General features: G+C 34.3%; 1 protein-coding gene across 1 annotated transcript in view; it reads left to right on the top strand.

The window, feature by feature from the left end:
- Positions 1–18,929, top strand: part of KFase (kynurenine formamidase) — a 74,558-nt gene that overhangs the window by 17,883 nt on the left and 37,746 nt on the right. Inside the window, exons 3-4 of the mRNA XM_090397066.1 lie at positions 1,264–1,368; positions 14,552–14,600. Of these exons, the coding sequence (XP_090253192.1) occupies positions 1,264–1,368; positions 14,552–14,600 (154 nt within the window). The remainder of the gene's footprint in view (positions 1–1,263; positions 1,369–14,551; positions 14,601–18,929) is intronic.

Genomic DNA, 18,929 nt, shown 5'->3' with positions numbered 1-18,929 from the left:
GGTTTGATTTCCGGACATTGGCAGGATTTTTTGTTGTTAATGCAGCGGTATGTGTGACAGTGTATCGATAGTGATTCTTGGGTTGGGTATTATCAACATCTGTGTTTTGGTGCCGTTGATTACAATTGAGTTTTGGTAGAAGTATGTTGTGATTTCATTTAGGTCTTGTTGTGCTTTAGAGAGAGCCGTGTTGATGTCTGTGTCGATTGCTAGTAGTGCGGTGTCATCTGCATACTGAAATATTTGACTTCTTATGGCCATGCTATGAGCATCGTTAATGTATATGTTGAATAGAGTGGGTGATAATATGGCGCCTTGAGGTACGCCATGTTTTATTTGTATGTCCCGGCTGTGACATGTACCTATTTTTGTTACTTATGTTCTGTTTGAGAGGTAGTTCTTGAACCATGTATGCAGTGTTCCTCTTATACCTATTGGGTGTAGTTTGGTGAGTAGTATGTCATGTTCAAGTGTGCCAAATGCTTTGGTTAGGTCCAGCAGTATAAGGACGGCATACTTGTTTTTGTCGAGAGCTCTGTTTATTGTGTCGGCGATGTCTTCCAATAAAGTGATGGTGCTTTTTTGTTTTCTGACAGCCGTATTGGTTTTGTGAGATGATGTTGTACTTCTGTAAATAGTTCTGTAGTCTGGTGTGTGTTATTTTTTCTAGAATTTTTGAAATGATTGGTAGGGTAGCTATGGGTCTGTAGTTCTGAGTATCGTTTCTTTGCCGTGTTTGTATATTGGCGTAATTACTGCAGTTTTTAGTTGTTGTGGAATAATGCCTGTGTCGAATATTATGTTCACGAGTTTCAAAAGTATTGGATTTATTTGTTCAAACTGTGTTAAAAGGTGTTGTGAGTCTTATTTTGTCTATTCCTGGAGTGGCCTTTGGTTTTAGTTGTAAGATTGCTTCTTTAAGTTCCTGTTTTGTTATGGGTGGAAAATACATCGTTTGTTGTTGACTTAGTGTCGGTAGTTTTTTGTTGATCGTTGGCAGATTGTCTTTTTTGAGTTGTTTGATATTGTTTGTGAAAGCAAGGTTAAATGAGTCTGCAAGGTCCTCTTGGTTTGTGTCCTGACCGAAACTTTTTGCAATAAAATCTTGTGCTGAAGTTTTCTTTTTTCGAGTTACTAATTCGTTGAGTGTAGCCCATGTTTATTCATGCTATAATAATAATAATAATAATAATAATAAATTGGATCAGTTCGGAAAATCATACTACAATAAAATACGTATTTACTTATATTATTTCAAAACAGTCAGCAAGAAGGCAAAGGAACTTGTTCCTGCCATGTTAAATATCAGCTATGGTTCTACTCCAAAAGAGAAACTTGACATTTTCGGAGAAAGCCATTTACCGCCTGGTGAGTATTTTTATTTTATGAACACTCATGAAGTATTCTAAAGAATGGGAATAAGATAACCTTTGAAATACTAAACTGTGTCTTGATTAGATTAGTTGATTCCCTATAAAGACAGCGTGTTTTGTGTGTGTGTGTGTGTGTGTGTGTGTGTGTGTGTGTGTGTGTAAAGCTTTCACCATGGTTCTTGGTTCTTTGATTCTTGTGTTAATAGGAATATTTCATCCATCTTAATTCTTTCTGTTCTTATCATATGTTTGCATTCTTGTTCCATTTTGCTATACTGGTATCCATTCTATCACACTACAATAAAATATTTATTTACTTATATTATTTTTTTAAATATTTATTTATTTATTTTATATTTTGTTTGTTCTTATTCATTTCCTATCCAACTCATTCAACAAACAAAAGAATTAGAAATAGAAGTATGCAACGTGTTTTGAAGTTTTTAAAACTTTTGAAATGTTTTATAGTTATTTTTCTATTATTAATTAATTGTTTCATTAACTAATCTTTGCTATTATGAATTTATAAAAAATATATGCGTTAACACCTTTTTTTCCCCAAAAGGTGTAGGCGAAGCCGTTTAGCCCTAATGTTTGGAAACTGGGGGAGTGGGGAGTGAACCTCTGCCTTTAGCCTGTCACAGATAGCTGGCTCAAGACAATCAATGATTTCAGCAGATATCCAGGAAACAGGGTACAGCAGACATCTGTCGCCATTGCATCGTAACTCACCTATTGTCTGAAATAGTGTGAGTTCTACTGTCGATTTTCATGAGTTCCAGGATTAAAATCCAAATTCTCGAGGAAAAAATTGTATTTGCCATGACAGAGATCAATTACATAGGAAGCCAGTTGAAGAAAGGGCTTACAAAAAAGCAAACGTCATTTTCACTGGGATTATTTTATTAGAAACAACACACACACTAAATATATACATCACAGTAAATAAATATTTAGAATAGATACACATACTTTTACCCTGAAGGGTATCACTGTCTGTTACAAGTATTTAATTTTGTGAAATTACTTCTCATGGTCATTAACTGTGAAAGCATGCAGTGATTCCATGATTCTATGTAATTCCATAGTCCTACAAACCATCTTGGTTTATATGTGAATCCATTCCTGCTTTCTTTTTTTCTTTTGTCTGACCAAGTTTTTTTAGATTATTTTATATTTAAGACATTTCTTATTACGTAAGCGATACACTTTGGTTTTTTGGCATGATTACTTATAATTACATAAGAATAGTTACATAACAATAATTACATTCCAAATTACATTCACTTTTGTGTACTTATTCCATTTGTTTTATTATTATCGAAGCGAAACGACATTTTGTCGTTTCGCTTCGATAATAATAAAAACGACATTTTGTCGTTCCTCTTTATAAGGCTTTGATAAGAGCACACCTGGATTATTGTGTGCAGATTTGGTCTCCTGGGTTCCAAGGGGATAAAGAAGTTGTGGAAAGGGTGCAAAGAAGAGTTACAAAGATTATATCCTGATTATGGGATTTAGATTATGAGGACAGATTGCGAGTATGCGGATTGCAGACCCTGGTTAAGAGGAGAAAGAGGGGTGATATGATAGAGGTGTATAAACTTTCGAATGGGTGTTATAGCATTTCAAAAACTGAAATTTTGCGTTATATGGAAGGCGGGGAGAGAACACGGGGGGGCATCCATGGAAGTTAAGTTTGTTTGCAGTCAAGAAAGGGGTAAGAGCTAGGTTTTTCTCTCACAGAGCAATGAGTGAGCGGAATAGTTCAAGAAGATTAGTGAGTGCATCTAGTGTAAATGAATTTAAGGGAAGGTATGATAGTTGGTTTGGGTGATTTATAGCCTCCCTCGATGAGTCCTTGACTCCCTGGGGGTTTCAGTTAATAATAATAATATTTTTTTTAAATAATAATAAATTTTTTATTGATCTCTCAAATATTTACATACAGTATATACAATTATGTGTATTTACATATATACAATTATGTAAATACAATCTCTCAGGGGACCTTGTAACCCCTAGAGAGCGCGTCCCCTGGGTGGCGGATAGGGGAGCCCACCATGTGTGTGTGTGTACATGCGCGTGCGTGTATATATATATATATATGGTGGGATGGTCCGAATATACTGAATAAGGACTCGTGGACCAACAGGGCCATAAGGGGCAATCATCTTGATTGTAAGTAGGGAAGCGGCATTCCCATGGACCCCTAGCTGGATCTATCCTCTCCTTCTTCTACTTTGAGGAAGATCCACTTACTTTAATCTTTCCTATAAGGCCTTATCAGCCAACTCTTCTTACTTTATGACCCTTATGCTATTAGAGTACTCGAGGGCCATGGGGTCTTTCCATTTCTGGCCTTACAACTATGCCCTCTCTATAAACCTTACTATATTTCTACTATAATCTACTCTTCCCCTTCATTATACCCTATTCCTCCTATGGGTTTAAATTCGGAAGAAGGCTAGTTCAGAAGCCTTAAGGTAGCAGCCCTACCACTGAACTATTCCATCGTCAGGCTAGTCCCCTGACATGGAGAACATAACCATACTTGTAAGCTGACAGAAAAAGATAATCGGATTGAATCTATGGGAAACGACCCTGGAATGGAAAAGGGAAAACGAAAATGGAAACGACAAAATATAATACACATAGCAAACTGGAATGTAAGAGGAATAGCATATAAAGAAATAGAATTAGACCAGTTACTAAATGAAAGAAATTTTAAAAGAGCAGTAATCACTGAAACAAAAAAAGAAATTAAAAGGAACTATGAGAACTGAAAATTTTAATGTGATATACAGTGGAGTCGACAGAGACCAAAGAGCACAAGCAGGAGTCATCATACTCCTTTTCAAAACAGTTAAAACATTATAAATTATGGAATGAAAGAATAATACAAGCTAGAATAAAAATAGATAGAGGCTATTTAACAATAATTGGTTTATATGCCGCAGAAGAAGGAACAGAACAGGATAATATTGATTTTTATAATCAGCTACAAAACATATATAATAAAATAAATAAAAATGACTACATAATTTTAGCAGGAGACTTAAATGCAAGAATTGGAAACACGAAAATTAATAATAATATAGGAATACATGGAGAACACACTCTAAACAGAAATGGTAAAAAGTTGATTGACTTTGTTGTTTATAATAACCTAAAAATAATGAATTCCTTCTATAAACATAAAGACATACATAAATATACTTGGGCAGCAAGAGGATGGAAATCAATTAGATTACTTCATATTAAATGAAGAGACATCAAAATTTTCACTAGATGTTAGAGTTCACAGAGGATATGAAATAAGCAGTGACCACTTCCTTGTTAAAATAAAATTAAGATTACCACCTAAATGGCTACAAGTAACAAGAACAGAAAGAAAAATTGAAAAATTTGTTTATAAAACTAGACTATTGAATGACACAAATGTACAATGGCTATATGAACAAAGAATTAACCAGTATCTAGATAAAATAAAACAAAACGAAGAAATAGAAATAGAATGGCTTAATATAAAAACGATACTAAATGCAGCAGCAAATGAAAGCTTAGGAAAGACCAAAAAATTCAATAAAAGAAAAAACTGAAGATCTGGGATGATACAATCAAAGAAATAATTAAAAAGAAAAAAGAAGCCTATCACAAATGGTTAAGCAGTAAAAGATTAGAAGAGGAAATAGAATATAAAAGAATAAGAGCCATAGCTAAAAGATAATTAGAAGAATTTCTAAATTACTACACAGAACTGTGGACAGACAAATATTTTTAAAAAGACAACTGGCAAACAATTAACTAAAATGAAAAGGAAATAACTGAAGAAGAATTAGAAATCAGCCTGAAAGAAACAAGAAACGGAAAATCACCTGGAGAAGATAAGCTAGGTTCAGAACTATATAAATACGCAGGAACAAGATTCAAAGGAAGACTCTTATTATTTTTAAATAAAATTTACTCAACTGGTATCCCCCAATAGAATGGAAAAAAGCAATTGTGATTCCTATCTTTAAGAAAGGTAATAGAGATGACCCTAAAAACTATAGAGGTATCAGTATACTAAATTCCTGTTACAAAATATATAGCAAAATCTTAAATAACAAACTAATGATATATTCCGAAAACTTTATTCTAGAGGTACAGAATGGATTTAGAAAAGGACGATCACGTATAGACCCAGCCTTCTGCCTAAAATTAATAATAGAGAAAAGAAGAGAATACAATATGAAAACACATATTGCATTTATTGACTTTGAAAAAGCACTTGACAAAGTTAAAAAAAACATATTATTTAACATATTAAAAGAAAGACAAATACCAAATTATATCCTAAAAGCTATCACAAGTATATATGAAAATAATCAAATACAAATAAGATTAAATCACGAGCTATCATATACAAGAGAGATAAACTAAGGGGTCCGACAGGGATGTCCCCTCTCAGCAACTCTTTTTAATATCTACTTAAATGAAATAATAATAAAATGGAGTAAAAATTTACACCAAGGAATTAAACTTTCACCTACAGTGAACTTAAACACTCTCCTCTTTGCCTACGACCAAATAATAATTACAAATTCTGAAGATAACTTGCAGAAAGCTATTTTAAATCTAAATGAGATATCCAAAGATTACGGTATGATAATATCAACAGAAAAATCAAAAACTATGGCCTTTAAAGGAGAAGATCCAGCAAGAACTAAAATAGTAATAGATAACAAGATCTTAGAACAGGTGAATTCATTTAACTACCTAGGATGTATGATCACATATGAAAATGAAAAAGATATAAACATAAAAATTGCAAAATATTTAAAAATAACAGGTGTAATTAACTCTATATTTAAACCAAACCTAGTTCAAAAACAAACCAGGCTAAAAGTATACAATACATTAGCCTTACCGGTCTTAATGTATGGAAGCAAAATCTGGACAATAAAACAAAAAGACAAAAAAAGATTAACAACAGCAGAAATGAAGTTTATGAGAAAAACTGCAAAATATACCCTATATGATCACAAAAGAAATGAAGATATTATGAAAGAATTAAACCAAGAACCAGTAATAGAAAAAATTAAAAAATATAAACATAAATGGATGGAACACGTTCAAAGAATGAAAACAGAAAGATTACCAAAACAACCCTTAAAGTACAAGCCATTAGGAAAAAAGAAAACCAGGACGTCCTCTTAAACGATTCAACGATGACTTCTAAGGCCGGAACAGGCCATGCTAGGCCTAAATCCTTGATACGTATGATGATGATGATGATGTAAATGCAATAATAATTTTTTTATTATTATTTTTTTTATTGATCTGTTAAAATATTTACAATAAGCATCTTGAGTGACATTGCAACATAGTTTTACAGAATTCAGCACTAAGTGCTACATTTTCTACACTGGATTTCAATTAAAATTTTTAATAATACTTTTTTGCCTTTATATTATGTATTTACAACACATGTTCTTCTAATATTTACAGTAAAGATTATACAGAATTTTTGAATATAGAATATACATAATAATAATAATAATAATAATAATAATAATAATAATAATTTATTTACTTAAGAATAAAGAGCTAATAAGCTTCATTTCGGCAATGAAAACATTACTTAAATTAAGGGGATATTAAATCCCGCATAGTTTTAAAACCGAATAAGAAACTCAAAGATCAGAATCAGAGTTTCTTGCCGAATATAGTAAACTATAAAGTATCGGCGACACTAGTGTTACCCAATGTAAGTGATCCTAGTACGTAGTACAATACCGGGCAACTCGTTGCAAAGGTGGAGGAGGTTCAGATCGCTATTCTTAGGTATTTTCCATAATGTAAAAACACATTTCCTAGGAAATGTATGCTGTTATTACATTATGGAGGGAGGTCACTACCCAGACCGGTTTCAGCCTTTTTTGAGGCTTCATCAGTGAGTAGCTAGACCTAATACCAAAGTGTATAGCGAAAAAAACTTATACGCTAGTGTCGCCGATACTTTATAGTTTACTATATTCGGCAAGAAACTCTCTGATTCTGATCTTTGAGTTTCTTATTCGGTTTTAAAACTATGCGGGATTTAATATCCCCTTAATTTAAGTAATAATTTATTTATTTATTTATTTCATTTATTTATTGTTTTTTTGTGTCAGATAAATTGCATGCATAGATGTTGTAACAATTATATATATATATATATATATATATATATATATATATATATATATATATATATATATATATATATATATATATATATATATATATATATATATATATATACACTGTATATATTCATGGTTATGTTCCTATACTGGTCATGAGCCAGGTGTTGATTTTACTATTTGTTGGTACGTGTTTGGAAGCCTTCAACTGCTATTATAGTTTAACTTTGTGTGTGTGTGTGTGTGTGTGTGTGTGTGTGTGTGTGTGTGTGTGTGTGTGTGTGTGTGTGTGTGTGTGTGTGTGTGTGTGTGTGTGTGTGCAAATAGGGTTGGATTTAGACATGGCATGTTTGTTTCTTTGTGTTCTTGTAGTGATGGTTTTTTGAGAGTGGCTTTGTCATAGGTGTATGTGTGTGCGTGTATTGTATTGCTCTAATTTTCATTCTCGCTAGAATATTTATATAGTGCCTGTTTCAGCTCTCTGTATGTTCCTAGGTTTCTGTTGTCGAACGGCAGTTTGTTTATCATGTCAGGTACGTAGAAGTTTCGGGTGGCTTTGCCGTAGTGATTGTTGTACTTATATGTTATGTAGTTTGTTGACTGTGGTCTTGTTATTTGATATGTTGTTCTGGTTACTCTATATATTGGGCTGTAGTAATGTTTTAACATGACTGTGTAGTGGCGTAAGTGTTTCACCTTAAATATTTTGTGTTTTGTCCATGCTTCCTGCATAAGAGTGGGCTGTTCCCAGAATATCAGTTTTACAATTTTATCTTGCAACCATTGTAGCCTATTAAGTCTGTACTCTGCGCAGAATGCGTATGATGTGATTGCATATCTTAAAATGTTTTCACATAATGCTTTATAGATTAATATTTTTATGTGGGTTGGGGCAATATCTTTTAATCTGTATAGTTTGCTTGCTATTATCCTAAGCTTGGTATGTAGGTAATTTGTATGGCTATTCCAACTTTGATCAGCATCAAAGTGAAGTCCGAGATAGCGTGTTGTTTTCACCTGTGTGATGGTTGTGATTTTAGGTTCTGCACTTTGTGTATAGGAGGATGAATGTTTGATAGTGAGACATTTAGTTTCTATGGGCAGGGTTTGGGGGTTTTTGAATACCATTAGCTTTGTTTTTCCAGGGTTTATATATATGCCGTTTTCGGTTAACCAGTTAGTGATTTGATTGATGTCGTGTTGCATATTTGCATAAGCAATATTTGCATTGTTGTGAATGGATACTATGGCCGTGTCATCTGCGTACTGGAAGATTTTACTTTTTAGGGGGAGTTGGCTTATGTCGTGTGTGTATATGTTAAATAGAATGGGAGATAGGACAGCTCCTTGCGGTACTCCACAGGTTACATGTACCTCTTTGCTGTATGCTGATCCTATACGTGTGATGTGCTTTCTGTTTTTTGTGTATCTTTAAACCACTGGAGTAGACGACCTTCAATTCCGATATGGGTTAGTTTCGTTAACAAGGTTTTGTGTGTTAGTGTCAAATGGTGTCAAATGCTTTTGTTAGGTCAATGAATACCGCTAATGTTATTCTGTTTTTATCCAATGCAGCATTTATTAGGTCTGTGAAATCTTCCAGGTTTGGAGGATTGTTTGAAATTTTGAAAGATTTCAAACACTCCTGGAAGATTGTTTGAAATCTTCCAGGAGTGTTGCTGTTCCTTTATTTTTTTGAAAAATAAAGGAACATTTTGGGTATAATTTGAAATTTTTCAACATGGAGAGTTTCTGATGCACGATGCGCTCCATGATTTGGTTGATTATAGACAGCGTGGGATGGGTCTGTAATTACTTATAATGTTTCTTTTTCCCTGTTTGTGTATGGGTGTAATTAATGCAGTCTTCAGTGTTTCAGGTATGTGTCCCGTTTCGAAGATTTTATTTAACAGTTTTTGTTTAACTGGAAGTAGGTTGTTGAGTGTTTCTTGATGTCTTTTGGTCTGATTCCGTCTATCCCCGGTCCTTTGGCAGGGTTAATTTGTTGAATTGTCAGTGTTGGTTCTTCTTTTGTTACTGTGGGGAACCACATAGACTGGGTTGCTCGTGGACCTAGTGGAGAATGTTCGTTTGTGTGAGGAAAGGTTGTTTCTTGTAGCTTTTGGACAGAGTTCACGAAATGCTGATTGAAGTTGTTTGCCAACTGTTTGAGGGATTTGGGGTCGCAGGCAAAGCTGTGTTTTATTGTTTCTGAGGCAGTGGTTCTGTGTATATTGTCCAGCATTTCATTAATCTTTCATTAATCATCAATTTAATAATAATAATAATAATAATAATAATAATAATAATAATAATAATAATAAGTTAGTTGATCTCTGGCACTGGCAAGCGGGTTTTTTTCTCCCCAAAACTCGGGTTTTTAGTCCTTAAACTCAAGAAAATCGACCGTAGAATCCACATTATTTAAGACATTAAATATATTGTGTTAGTATCAGGGACTACCAGATGGCGGCACTTGTTGAGCCATTCTCTTTACTGCGTACCGTTTAATTAGTGATAGCCTTAGGCGAGCTATCTCTGATTGGCTACCAGTGGTGATTAAACTGCACACTCACTCTCCAAAAGTTAGATGGGGTTAAAACTGTCTCACCTACTCCCTATATACGGGAATAAAAAGACGTTAGCTGATTTTTTTTTTTTATTATACAGGCACTTCCATGGAGTCCTTAGACTCATCGACAGAAGCTCTAAATTAGGGGTGTCAAACTGGCGGCCCTCGGACTGCATTCGGCCCCAACACCAATTTCTTGCGGACCGTGATGCCTCAAGGAAAGATACAAAAAAAACGAAGGTTCTTTTTATAATAAAACAGAAATATTGATTTAAATATTCGATTTATTCGTTTTCATACAACATTTATAGTTACAATACAGATGCAACGACCTGTTATTAATATAATTGCATTAATAAAATTTATATCGCAATTTCAAAAATGTATTCACACATTCCAAAACTGCCATCTTTCCACCGCATTATTCATCAGCAGGTCCTGTGCTCCAACGCATTGGAAATGAGCGGCGTACTCAAGCCTGTAACAAATGCTGTGAACTTCATCAAATCCAGAGGCCTCAATCACCGCCAGATTGCACAATTTCTTAAAGACTTGGAGAGTGAATTTGAAGCTTATTACACAGAGATTCGTTAATTATCTTGCCATAAAGTGCTAAAAAGCTTTCTTTTTCTTTCTTTTTTTTTTTCATTTCTTTTTATTTATTATTATTTTTTTTTTTTTAGAGGAGATAAATTTTTTCCTAGAAATGAAAAACCATGATGTTGTATTTCTTAACGATCAGACATGGGTACAAGATCTGGCATTCTTAGTTGATATTACAGGACATTTGAATGATTTAAATGTCAAACTTCAGGGGAAAGATCAGTTAATAACATACGTATGATGCGCTGGCAAGTTTTAGTTGTAAATTGGTTTTTGTTTCAAAATCATTTAAAAGAGAATATTCTAAATCACTTTTCTATGTGTGAACAGTTGAACAATAAGAATCAAAGTTTTACCTTTCCTCAATATTGTCCCAAACTATAAAAGATAAAAGAAGAATTTGATAGGCGACTTATAGATTTTAAGAAGCAAGAAGTGTTTTTCGCAGGTCCTTTTTCCTTTAATTCGAAAAAAATCCCTATTTCTATTCAAATGTAACTTATTGATTTCCAAAATGATTCCCATTCTAAAGGGAAATACCAAGAAGTCTGTGTTTCAAAAATATACACTTATTTAGGTCAAAAATATGGCAAATATTCTATGTTATTTTGGAAGCACCTATTTATGCGAACAATTATTCTCATGCATGAAAGGTAACAAAACAGCCCACAGATCAAGATTAACTGACGTCAATTTTTCTGCCATAATGAAGGTCACATGCGCTCAATCTTTGAGTCCAAATTTTGGCAAGATAGTTAATAATAAACGTTGTCAAGTGTCGGGAAAAAATAATATACTACAATTAAATTTCTTAAAATTATGACTATAATTATATCATGCAAGTATATATATATATAGAATATTATCATTGACATTTATAAAAATCCCCAAAATATGGATATTTCTCCCTCAAAAAGACGTATTTCAACACAAACACAAAAGAATTCAAAGTAATAACCATCGCAAAAATCTCTAAAATTTTGTGATGATTATTAATGAGACTTTATACTATTATAGACTGTATAAATATTTGACTGATTTGGTTTAAATGTTATATATTTGTAAATAATAAAAAAATTCTTTTTTTTTTTTTTTTGAATTGTCATAATACATTATACTATTATTTTATGTCTTGTAATGACTTAGAATAAAAAGAAAGTTTCATTATTAATTTTCCAGTTTATTTTTACTCATTCTTTCATTTCCCTTCGATTCTAATTAGTACAGCTTCTTTTTTAGGCGAAAAAAGTTTTGCGGTCCACTCTAGATACACTTTTATGGCAAATTGCTCGCGGTCCAATTGAGTTTGATACTCCTGCTCTAAACATTACGCCAAGTAATATCCAATATATCGCGCAATATTTACATAATTAGCTTTGAACATGGCATACACACACACAACAATCTCTTGCAATCCATTCCACTCCTTTCACTACTCTCCACACACAAAATCCAGTTCGCACACCCCTTGCTCAATTTGGATGGCCCTCGTTCTCCCCCCACCAGTCCTGTTCTGAAAAATTTGCTCTGTACTAATTCTATCAAAATCTTTCTTGTGTGTTTCAATCATATCACACCTTTTCTGTCTATTAACCACTTCCTATAATCTACAGATCTTCAATCTATCCTCCTAAGATTCATTCCATAGGCCTATTACCATCTTGGTTACTTGCCTCTGGATCTTCTCCATCTCCTATCATCCCGAAGAAATTGAGGTGACCAGATCTATGCACAGAAGTCAAGATAGGGTTCTTATCAAAGCTGTATAAAATAGTATTATAACCTGCTTATCTCTGCTCGTCAGGGTGTTCTTCGATAACCACGTAATCTGATACAATACAGTGGAATTAAAGCATTGTATTCAAGTTTCGAGTTCATATCTGAGAGAGAAAGACTAGTATCTGACTAGAGCTTACAAGTATCTGAGAAAGACTATAGATATACTGAAGAAGATGGAGAGTAGAGTGATCGGATGTATAAAGGAAAATTTCCATTCGGGCTCTAGACCTTAGAGACAAGGCGAATAAACGCAGGATTTCAATGAAGTCCTTAAATCATCTGTTACTGAAACAGTAAGTTGAATTTTGGAGTTCTTTTCACTCTTTCCCAATAACTGCGCATTGCACTACATGATTTTAAACTATGAATGGATACTAGTAAATAATAATATTTGGTTAACCGATCAAGTGTTGATCCACAAGAAAAACAACTTCCGTTTTTGGACATCTTAATCAAAAAACAAACTGATGGCAGTTTAAATCTATCGGTGTACAGAAAACCGACCAATACAGGTCGCTACCTACATTTTAACTCCTCTCACCACATATCACATAAACTCAGCATTATACACATGTTAAAGAAAAGAGCTATTTGCATCTCAACGGACAACAAGACCCTTCAAGATGAGTTAAAATTTATTTCCAACAATCTGTACTTGAACGGCTATCCAAGAAGACTAGTCAATAAAATTCTTTTCTCTGAACCACCACAAAGAGAACAAGAAGAGATTCAATATATAAAAACGATTGCAATTCCGTATGTAAGTGGCATCTCCAACAAGCTCGCCAATCTCCTCAAACAACACAAAATAAGAGTAGCATTTCAGCCTATAGATACTATTCGTAAACTACTAAGATCTCCAAAAGACAACCATCCTTTCTACAAATATGCTGGAGTCTATAATATTCCATGCTCATGTGGCTCTAATTACATCGGACAGACTTCGAGAAGCCTCGAAATCAGGCAAAAGGAGCACATTGGCTATGTCAAAAACAACAGACAGGACATTTCTGGCCTATCGTCTCATTTCTCCACAACTAACCATGTCACCGAGTGGGACAAAAGCTGTTCCTCTTACTTAGAGGAAGATTACCATTCAAGAATGTTCAAAGAAGCAGCCACAGTCGCCCGTTCTACTGTGAACCTTAACAGAAATCAAGGCCTAATACTGCCAGAGATATGGAAAACCCTAATCAGAGCCTTAAAAACGGAAGAAATGAACTTTAATACAAACTACAGAAGGTTCCTCAGCAACAGCTAGCTGATCTTGTACACGCGATACGTGTTTCACTCACGTTCGATACTATTTTATTTGTAATTATTCCAGTCAGTTTTTATTCTTGTCAGTTTGCAGTTACGCATAATTGTGAGAGTGTTTAAACCTATATGTAAGTGCCCTGAAGAAGCCAACAGATAAGTGTGGCGAAACTAGTTGGTCCAGTTAATTAATAAAATTGATCAACACTTGATCGGTTAACCAAATATTATTATTTACTAATATATGATCAAGAAAACAACCTTCAATATGAATGGATACTCTATATTAGAAAATATTATTTTAGTGACGAATTTAAAAAGGCCCTATACAAATATTTAAAAGGAATTATCTTCATTTTATTGATATTCCTTGTACTTTGTGCTTGCTTAGGTGCAATAGTTTCATTGGAAATAATTTATTGTTGAAAGTTTACTATTTTATATATATATTAAGGGCTTTTTCACTAACGAATTATTTCTTGCATCTAAACTCAATAAAAATGCTCAGATATTCTACTATTTTTTGAATCAATCTTTTGAATGAAAAGAGTTTTTTAATGCACTCCAACTTTTTCACCTGTTTTTTCCCCCCCCTTTGCAAACCTCAAATGTACCAAACACGAAGGTCAGCCGCTTGTTAATTTTGTATCGAAACATAAAGCAGTGTATTAATATAGGCTGCTTTGATAATACATCTACGGATTAAAACTAATAAATTTATAAATCATATTAAACAAATTGAGTAGTGTATATATATATATATATATATATATATATATATATATATATATTTACAGATGCTCCTGTTTTGATATTTGTACATGGAGGATACTGGCTTGCTGGAAGGTAAGCTATAACAATAATATACAGTGTTTACTAAAAATAAAATTTTAGAGATAATTAACTGCCTAATTATTTTGAAGGTAAATTATGATGAAAACAGTTCCAGAAAAGTGGAAGATAGAAAGACAAAATAAAGTCATTGCCCAAGGGAGCGTCCAAACCAGTTGGGACCAACTATGGGCCTCTTTGTATAACAAGAGTTTTGGTGAAGGTGTTGAAATGAAGCTGATTAGAGATGAAATACAAAATTATACAATATTGAACTCATGTTAATTGCAGTCATCCCAGAGGGCAGCACAGGTTTCTTAAGGAATGTTGTTTCAGGCACTTACGCGTTATAATAGACAAAGGAGCTCTATACTATAAATAGCACGAAAGATGAATGAATAGTTGGTAGCTTGAAATGGTTGGCTGATGGAAGCCAGCGAACTACTGGGGCTAGTGTTGTGTAATTCAGTGCCGGCTCGAGGGTATGTGGTGCCCCGAGGCCAGTTTTATCAACGCATTGTAAGACAAGACAGACATCATAAAATTCTTTATTGTGAAAAGCAGTTTATAGCTATTGCCAAAAAAAAAAGTGCGTATGGAACATTTTTGGGGAACCAACACTTCGACTATTACTATTACTTCGATTAATACTATTGCATTTTTTTTACGATGTTGGCGCCCATAGGATGGTGCTTCTTGAGCCGTCCCTGGTGTCATTTATATACATATTAATGATGTACACGTAGTTTGAGTTAAAAGGAGAGAGAGTAATATCAGGGATCGCTAATGTGATTTTGTGTCAATAGGATTTGAATAGGTTAGCGCCTTGAGAAAATAAATGCGGATATTACTTCAATGTTACCAAGTGTAAACTCGTGAACTTTAGCCGCAGGAGGTGGTAAAAGAGATTTGGTAAGAGATCTGGAAGTTTTGGCAGATAATATGTTAAAATTCCAAAGACACGTAGCAAAAGCATTAATCACAAAATTGCTGATCTGGTTGGCTGTGTGGTCATGTCGTTGCTATCAAAGCAATACATTGCGGATTCAAATGTCTTCAGGCAGAAGATCACTTTCACTGACAGATGTGATACTACATCTCGTTTATTAGAGGCCTGAAATGGTTCGAAACAGTGTTCGCTGTTTGGTCTCTAAAGTAGGATTAATCGATTAACTAAAAAATAAATAAAATATATTAAAAATTAAAATTAAAAAACGAAAAACCTACTTTATCAAAGTACTGATATGCTATAGGTGTACAACCGTTTGTGGGTGGGAGTCACATAAAGATATTATATGAACGAGACGGAGACAAGAAAGTCTCCGTATCACTGAATAAGGTGCTGATCAGGCCACATCTAGATTTTTGTATCCAGATTTCATTGATAACGAAATAGAAAGGTCGAGAGCCGAGTCACTTGTGTATGGTGGCCTGTTGAATGTTGATACGAGGATAGACTGAGGAAATATTCTCTCAGGAGCTTGGCAGATGTGAGGCGAAGGGATGGTATGATTAAATTTAAGTTCGATGAGAATTATTGCATAAAGTGGAAAATGGGAGAAAGAGGGTCATCGCTGGAAACTGTTTAAAGGTCACGTGAGTAAGGAAGTGAAAACCAGCCTTTTTTTATGGTGTGAATGAGCGAAAGTAGTTGCCAGACTTGACAGTGAATACATCAGCGCTAAAGGAATTCGAAAGGAAGTATGACACACGCGTTGTGGTCCTTAGAAAATTTCTCCTTCGCCATAAGTTTTGTGACTTCATAAAAGCCTAAAAATAATAATACCAAAATCTATAACAAACAATGACATAGTTACATAACATAATCTACTTCTTCTCATCAAGGAATATATAGAGAGAGAAATGGAAAGAGCATTTATGTAGGATGGAGAGATATGGGCTATCAAAAGAAGTAGATAAGTATATACCAAAAGGGAAGGAGAGAGAGAGAGAGAGGAAGATCAGCTGCAAGATGGCAAGACTAAAGAAGCTGGAACGGGCAAATGCTAAATCCTTAGTCATTACATGGTCATAGTTTAAAAATAGTATGTTCGAAGCAACTTATTATTTTATTCATTTATTTTTATTTTATTTTATTTTTATTTATTTATTCGTATTATTATTATTACTACTACTACTACTACTACTACTACTACTACTAATACTATTTATATTTTTATTTAGATTGCGTTGGAGTAGACAGACAGTTGTAGAGTAGGGGTCTTCGCTCGATGAGTCTTTGGACTCCCTGTGGGCAGTAGCGAACTCAGGATTTAATCTTGGGGGGGGGGATGTGGTCCCGAGTTGCGTAGACGACTTCAGAATACACACTACGCATCGCATATCGACCTATGACTGAGCATCTGAAACGATCGCTAATTCATAAGTAGTATAGAAATAGAAGATCCAACACAACATAAATTTTAAAAAAATGAATTTTAATTAGGAAAAGATTTTTGGAAAATTTTCTAGTGTTTTTTTTTCTTTTTCTTTGGGGGGAAGGGGACCCCGTCTCCCCCTCTGGGTGCGCTACTGCCTGGAGATGTCGTGCAATAATAATGATCATAATAATGAAATAAATATCTTGTTATATTTTTTACTCTGCGTTTCACTTTGAAATTTAACTAAATTTCAAAGTGAATCATGAACAGTTGCCAACATAATAAATTTAGTTTAATCCTTTATCTAAGTGTAAGCAAACAAAGTTTGCGCCTGAAGTATCTTCAGGACTGAGGCTACTCGTGGTAAAGGTGGGCCAAGCTCTCATCGCTCCTTGTCCTAGTATCTCCCATGATGCAAAGCACATCTCCTTTCAGACATGTATAATGCTATGCATTAAGGGAAGGGCCACTACCCAGACCGGTTTCGACCTTTATTTAGGTCTCGTTAGTAGGAGCCAGATCCAGAGGTGGTGATACTAAGGTGGAAGCAATGGAGAAGTCATATTTACCAAAAGAGTTGCCAAAAGGTGTCTCACCTTATTATTAAATTACTCTGGATTTAGAGAAAGATGATGGAAGTTTTTTTCCTTAATGGGAAATACTAAAACAAGGAGTGATGAGAGCTTGGTCCACCTTTACCACGAGTTGCCTCAATCCTGAAGATACTTCAGGTGCAAACTTTGTTTGCTTACACTTGGATAAAGGATTAAACTAAATTTATTATACTCTAACCAAGTGAAAAATAAACTTTCAACATCTTTCTCTAAATCAATAGTAATTTAATAATAAGGTGAGACACCTTTTGGCAACTCGTATAGGTAAATATGACTTCTCCATTGCTTCCACCTTAGATCACCACCTCTGGGTCTGGCTCCACTGATGAGACCTCAACAAAGTTCGAAACTGGTTGGAAGCTTGGATGATGAATGGCAGCGCTGTAGCCCATGAAGTTAACTAAGGCACGGCTGTTGCTGTTACCCCTCGGATGAGAGATGAGATATGAGCAAATGAGCGGCTCTGTTCGGTGGTGGGGTGAGCCTGCCACGATGTAGAGCCAACCAGTTCTAAGAGTTCTTCTCAGTGACAGGGTGAACCTGTTATTGAGGTGAACAACGCTGAGTTTTTGGAGTTCAATAAAGGTCGAAACCGGTCTGGGTAGTGGCCCTTCCCTTAATGCATAGCATTATATACATGTCTGCAAGGAGATGTGCTTTGCATTATGGGAGATACTAAGACAAGGAGTGATGAGAGCTTGGCCCATCTTTACCACGAGTTGCCTCTGTCCTGAAGATACTTCAGGCGCAAGCTTTCTTTGCTTACACTTGGATAAAGGATTAAACTAAATTTATTATAGTCTAACAAAGTGGAAAAAACTTCCAAGTTGCCAACATCTAATTATTTTAACATGTGATGTAAAACACAGATGCAATTTTACTTTCTCTGTACTTCAAGAGTTTGAACTTGAAATTTACTGCCAGAACTTGGATACAACGTGTAGTATCAAAGTTCTCATCACAGAGGTTTTTCGTGTCAGCAATATCATGGTATATTCCTGCATTACTCTATAAACACGTTCTGAGTTGCATCTAAAGAAGCCATTTCTGATCATTCAAAGATTTTTTTTTTTTTTTAAATTCAGGAATCAATTAAGTATCACATTTTTCCCTGGTAGGCAAGTGGGATTTTTTTTTCAGTATCATTCTTTTCTTCGTGTCTTCCTTTATCCATTTCTTGAGGTGCAGTGTATTTAATGCACTAGACAATTTGCAGACGTCTTTGAATAGAAGTTTAATTAATATATGTAGAAAGTATTTTACCTTCGGTATAATATATGTTAAAGATACCAAGCTATTTTAAACCTGGTTTTACTCCACTTCCCAAGTAAGCAAACAGACAAACAAGT

Source organism: Typopeltis vanoorti, chromosome 8 (genome assembly GCF_054136105.1).
Source record: "Typopeltis vanoorti isolate ZY-2024b chromosome 8, IOZ_Tvanoo_1.0, whole genome shotgun sequence".
Taxonomy (NCBI): Eukaryota; Metazoa; Arthropoda; class Arachnida; order Uropygi; family Thelyphonidae; genus Typopeltis; species Typopeltis vanoorti.
Note: the sequence above shows the minus strand (reverse complement) of the source record. Positions and strands in the feature narration are given on the sequence as shown.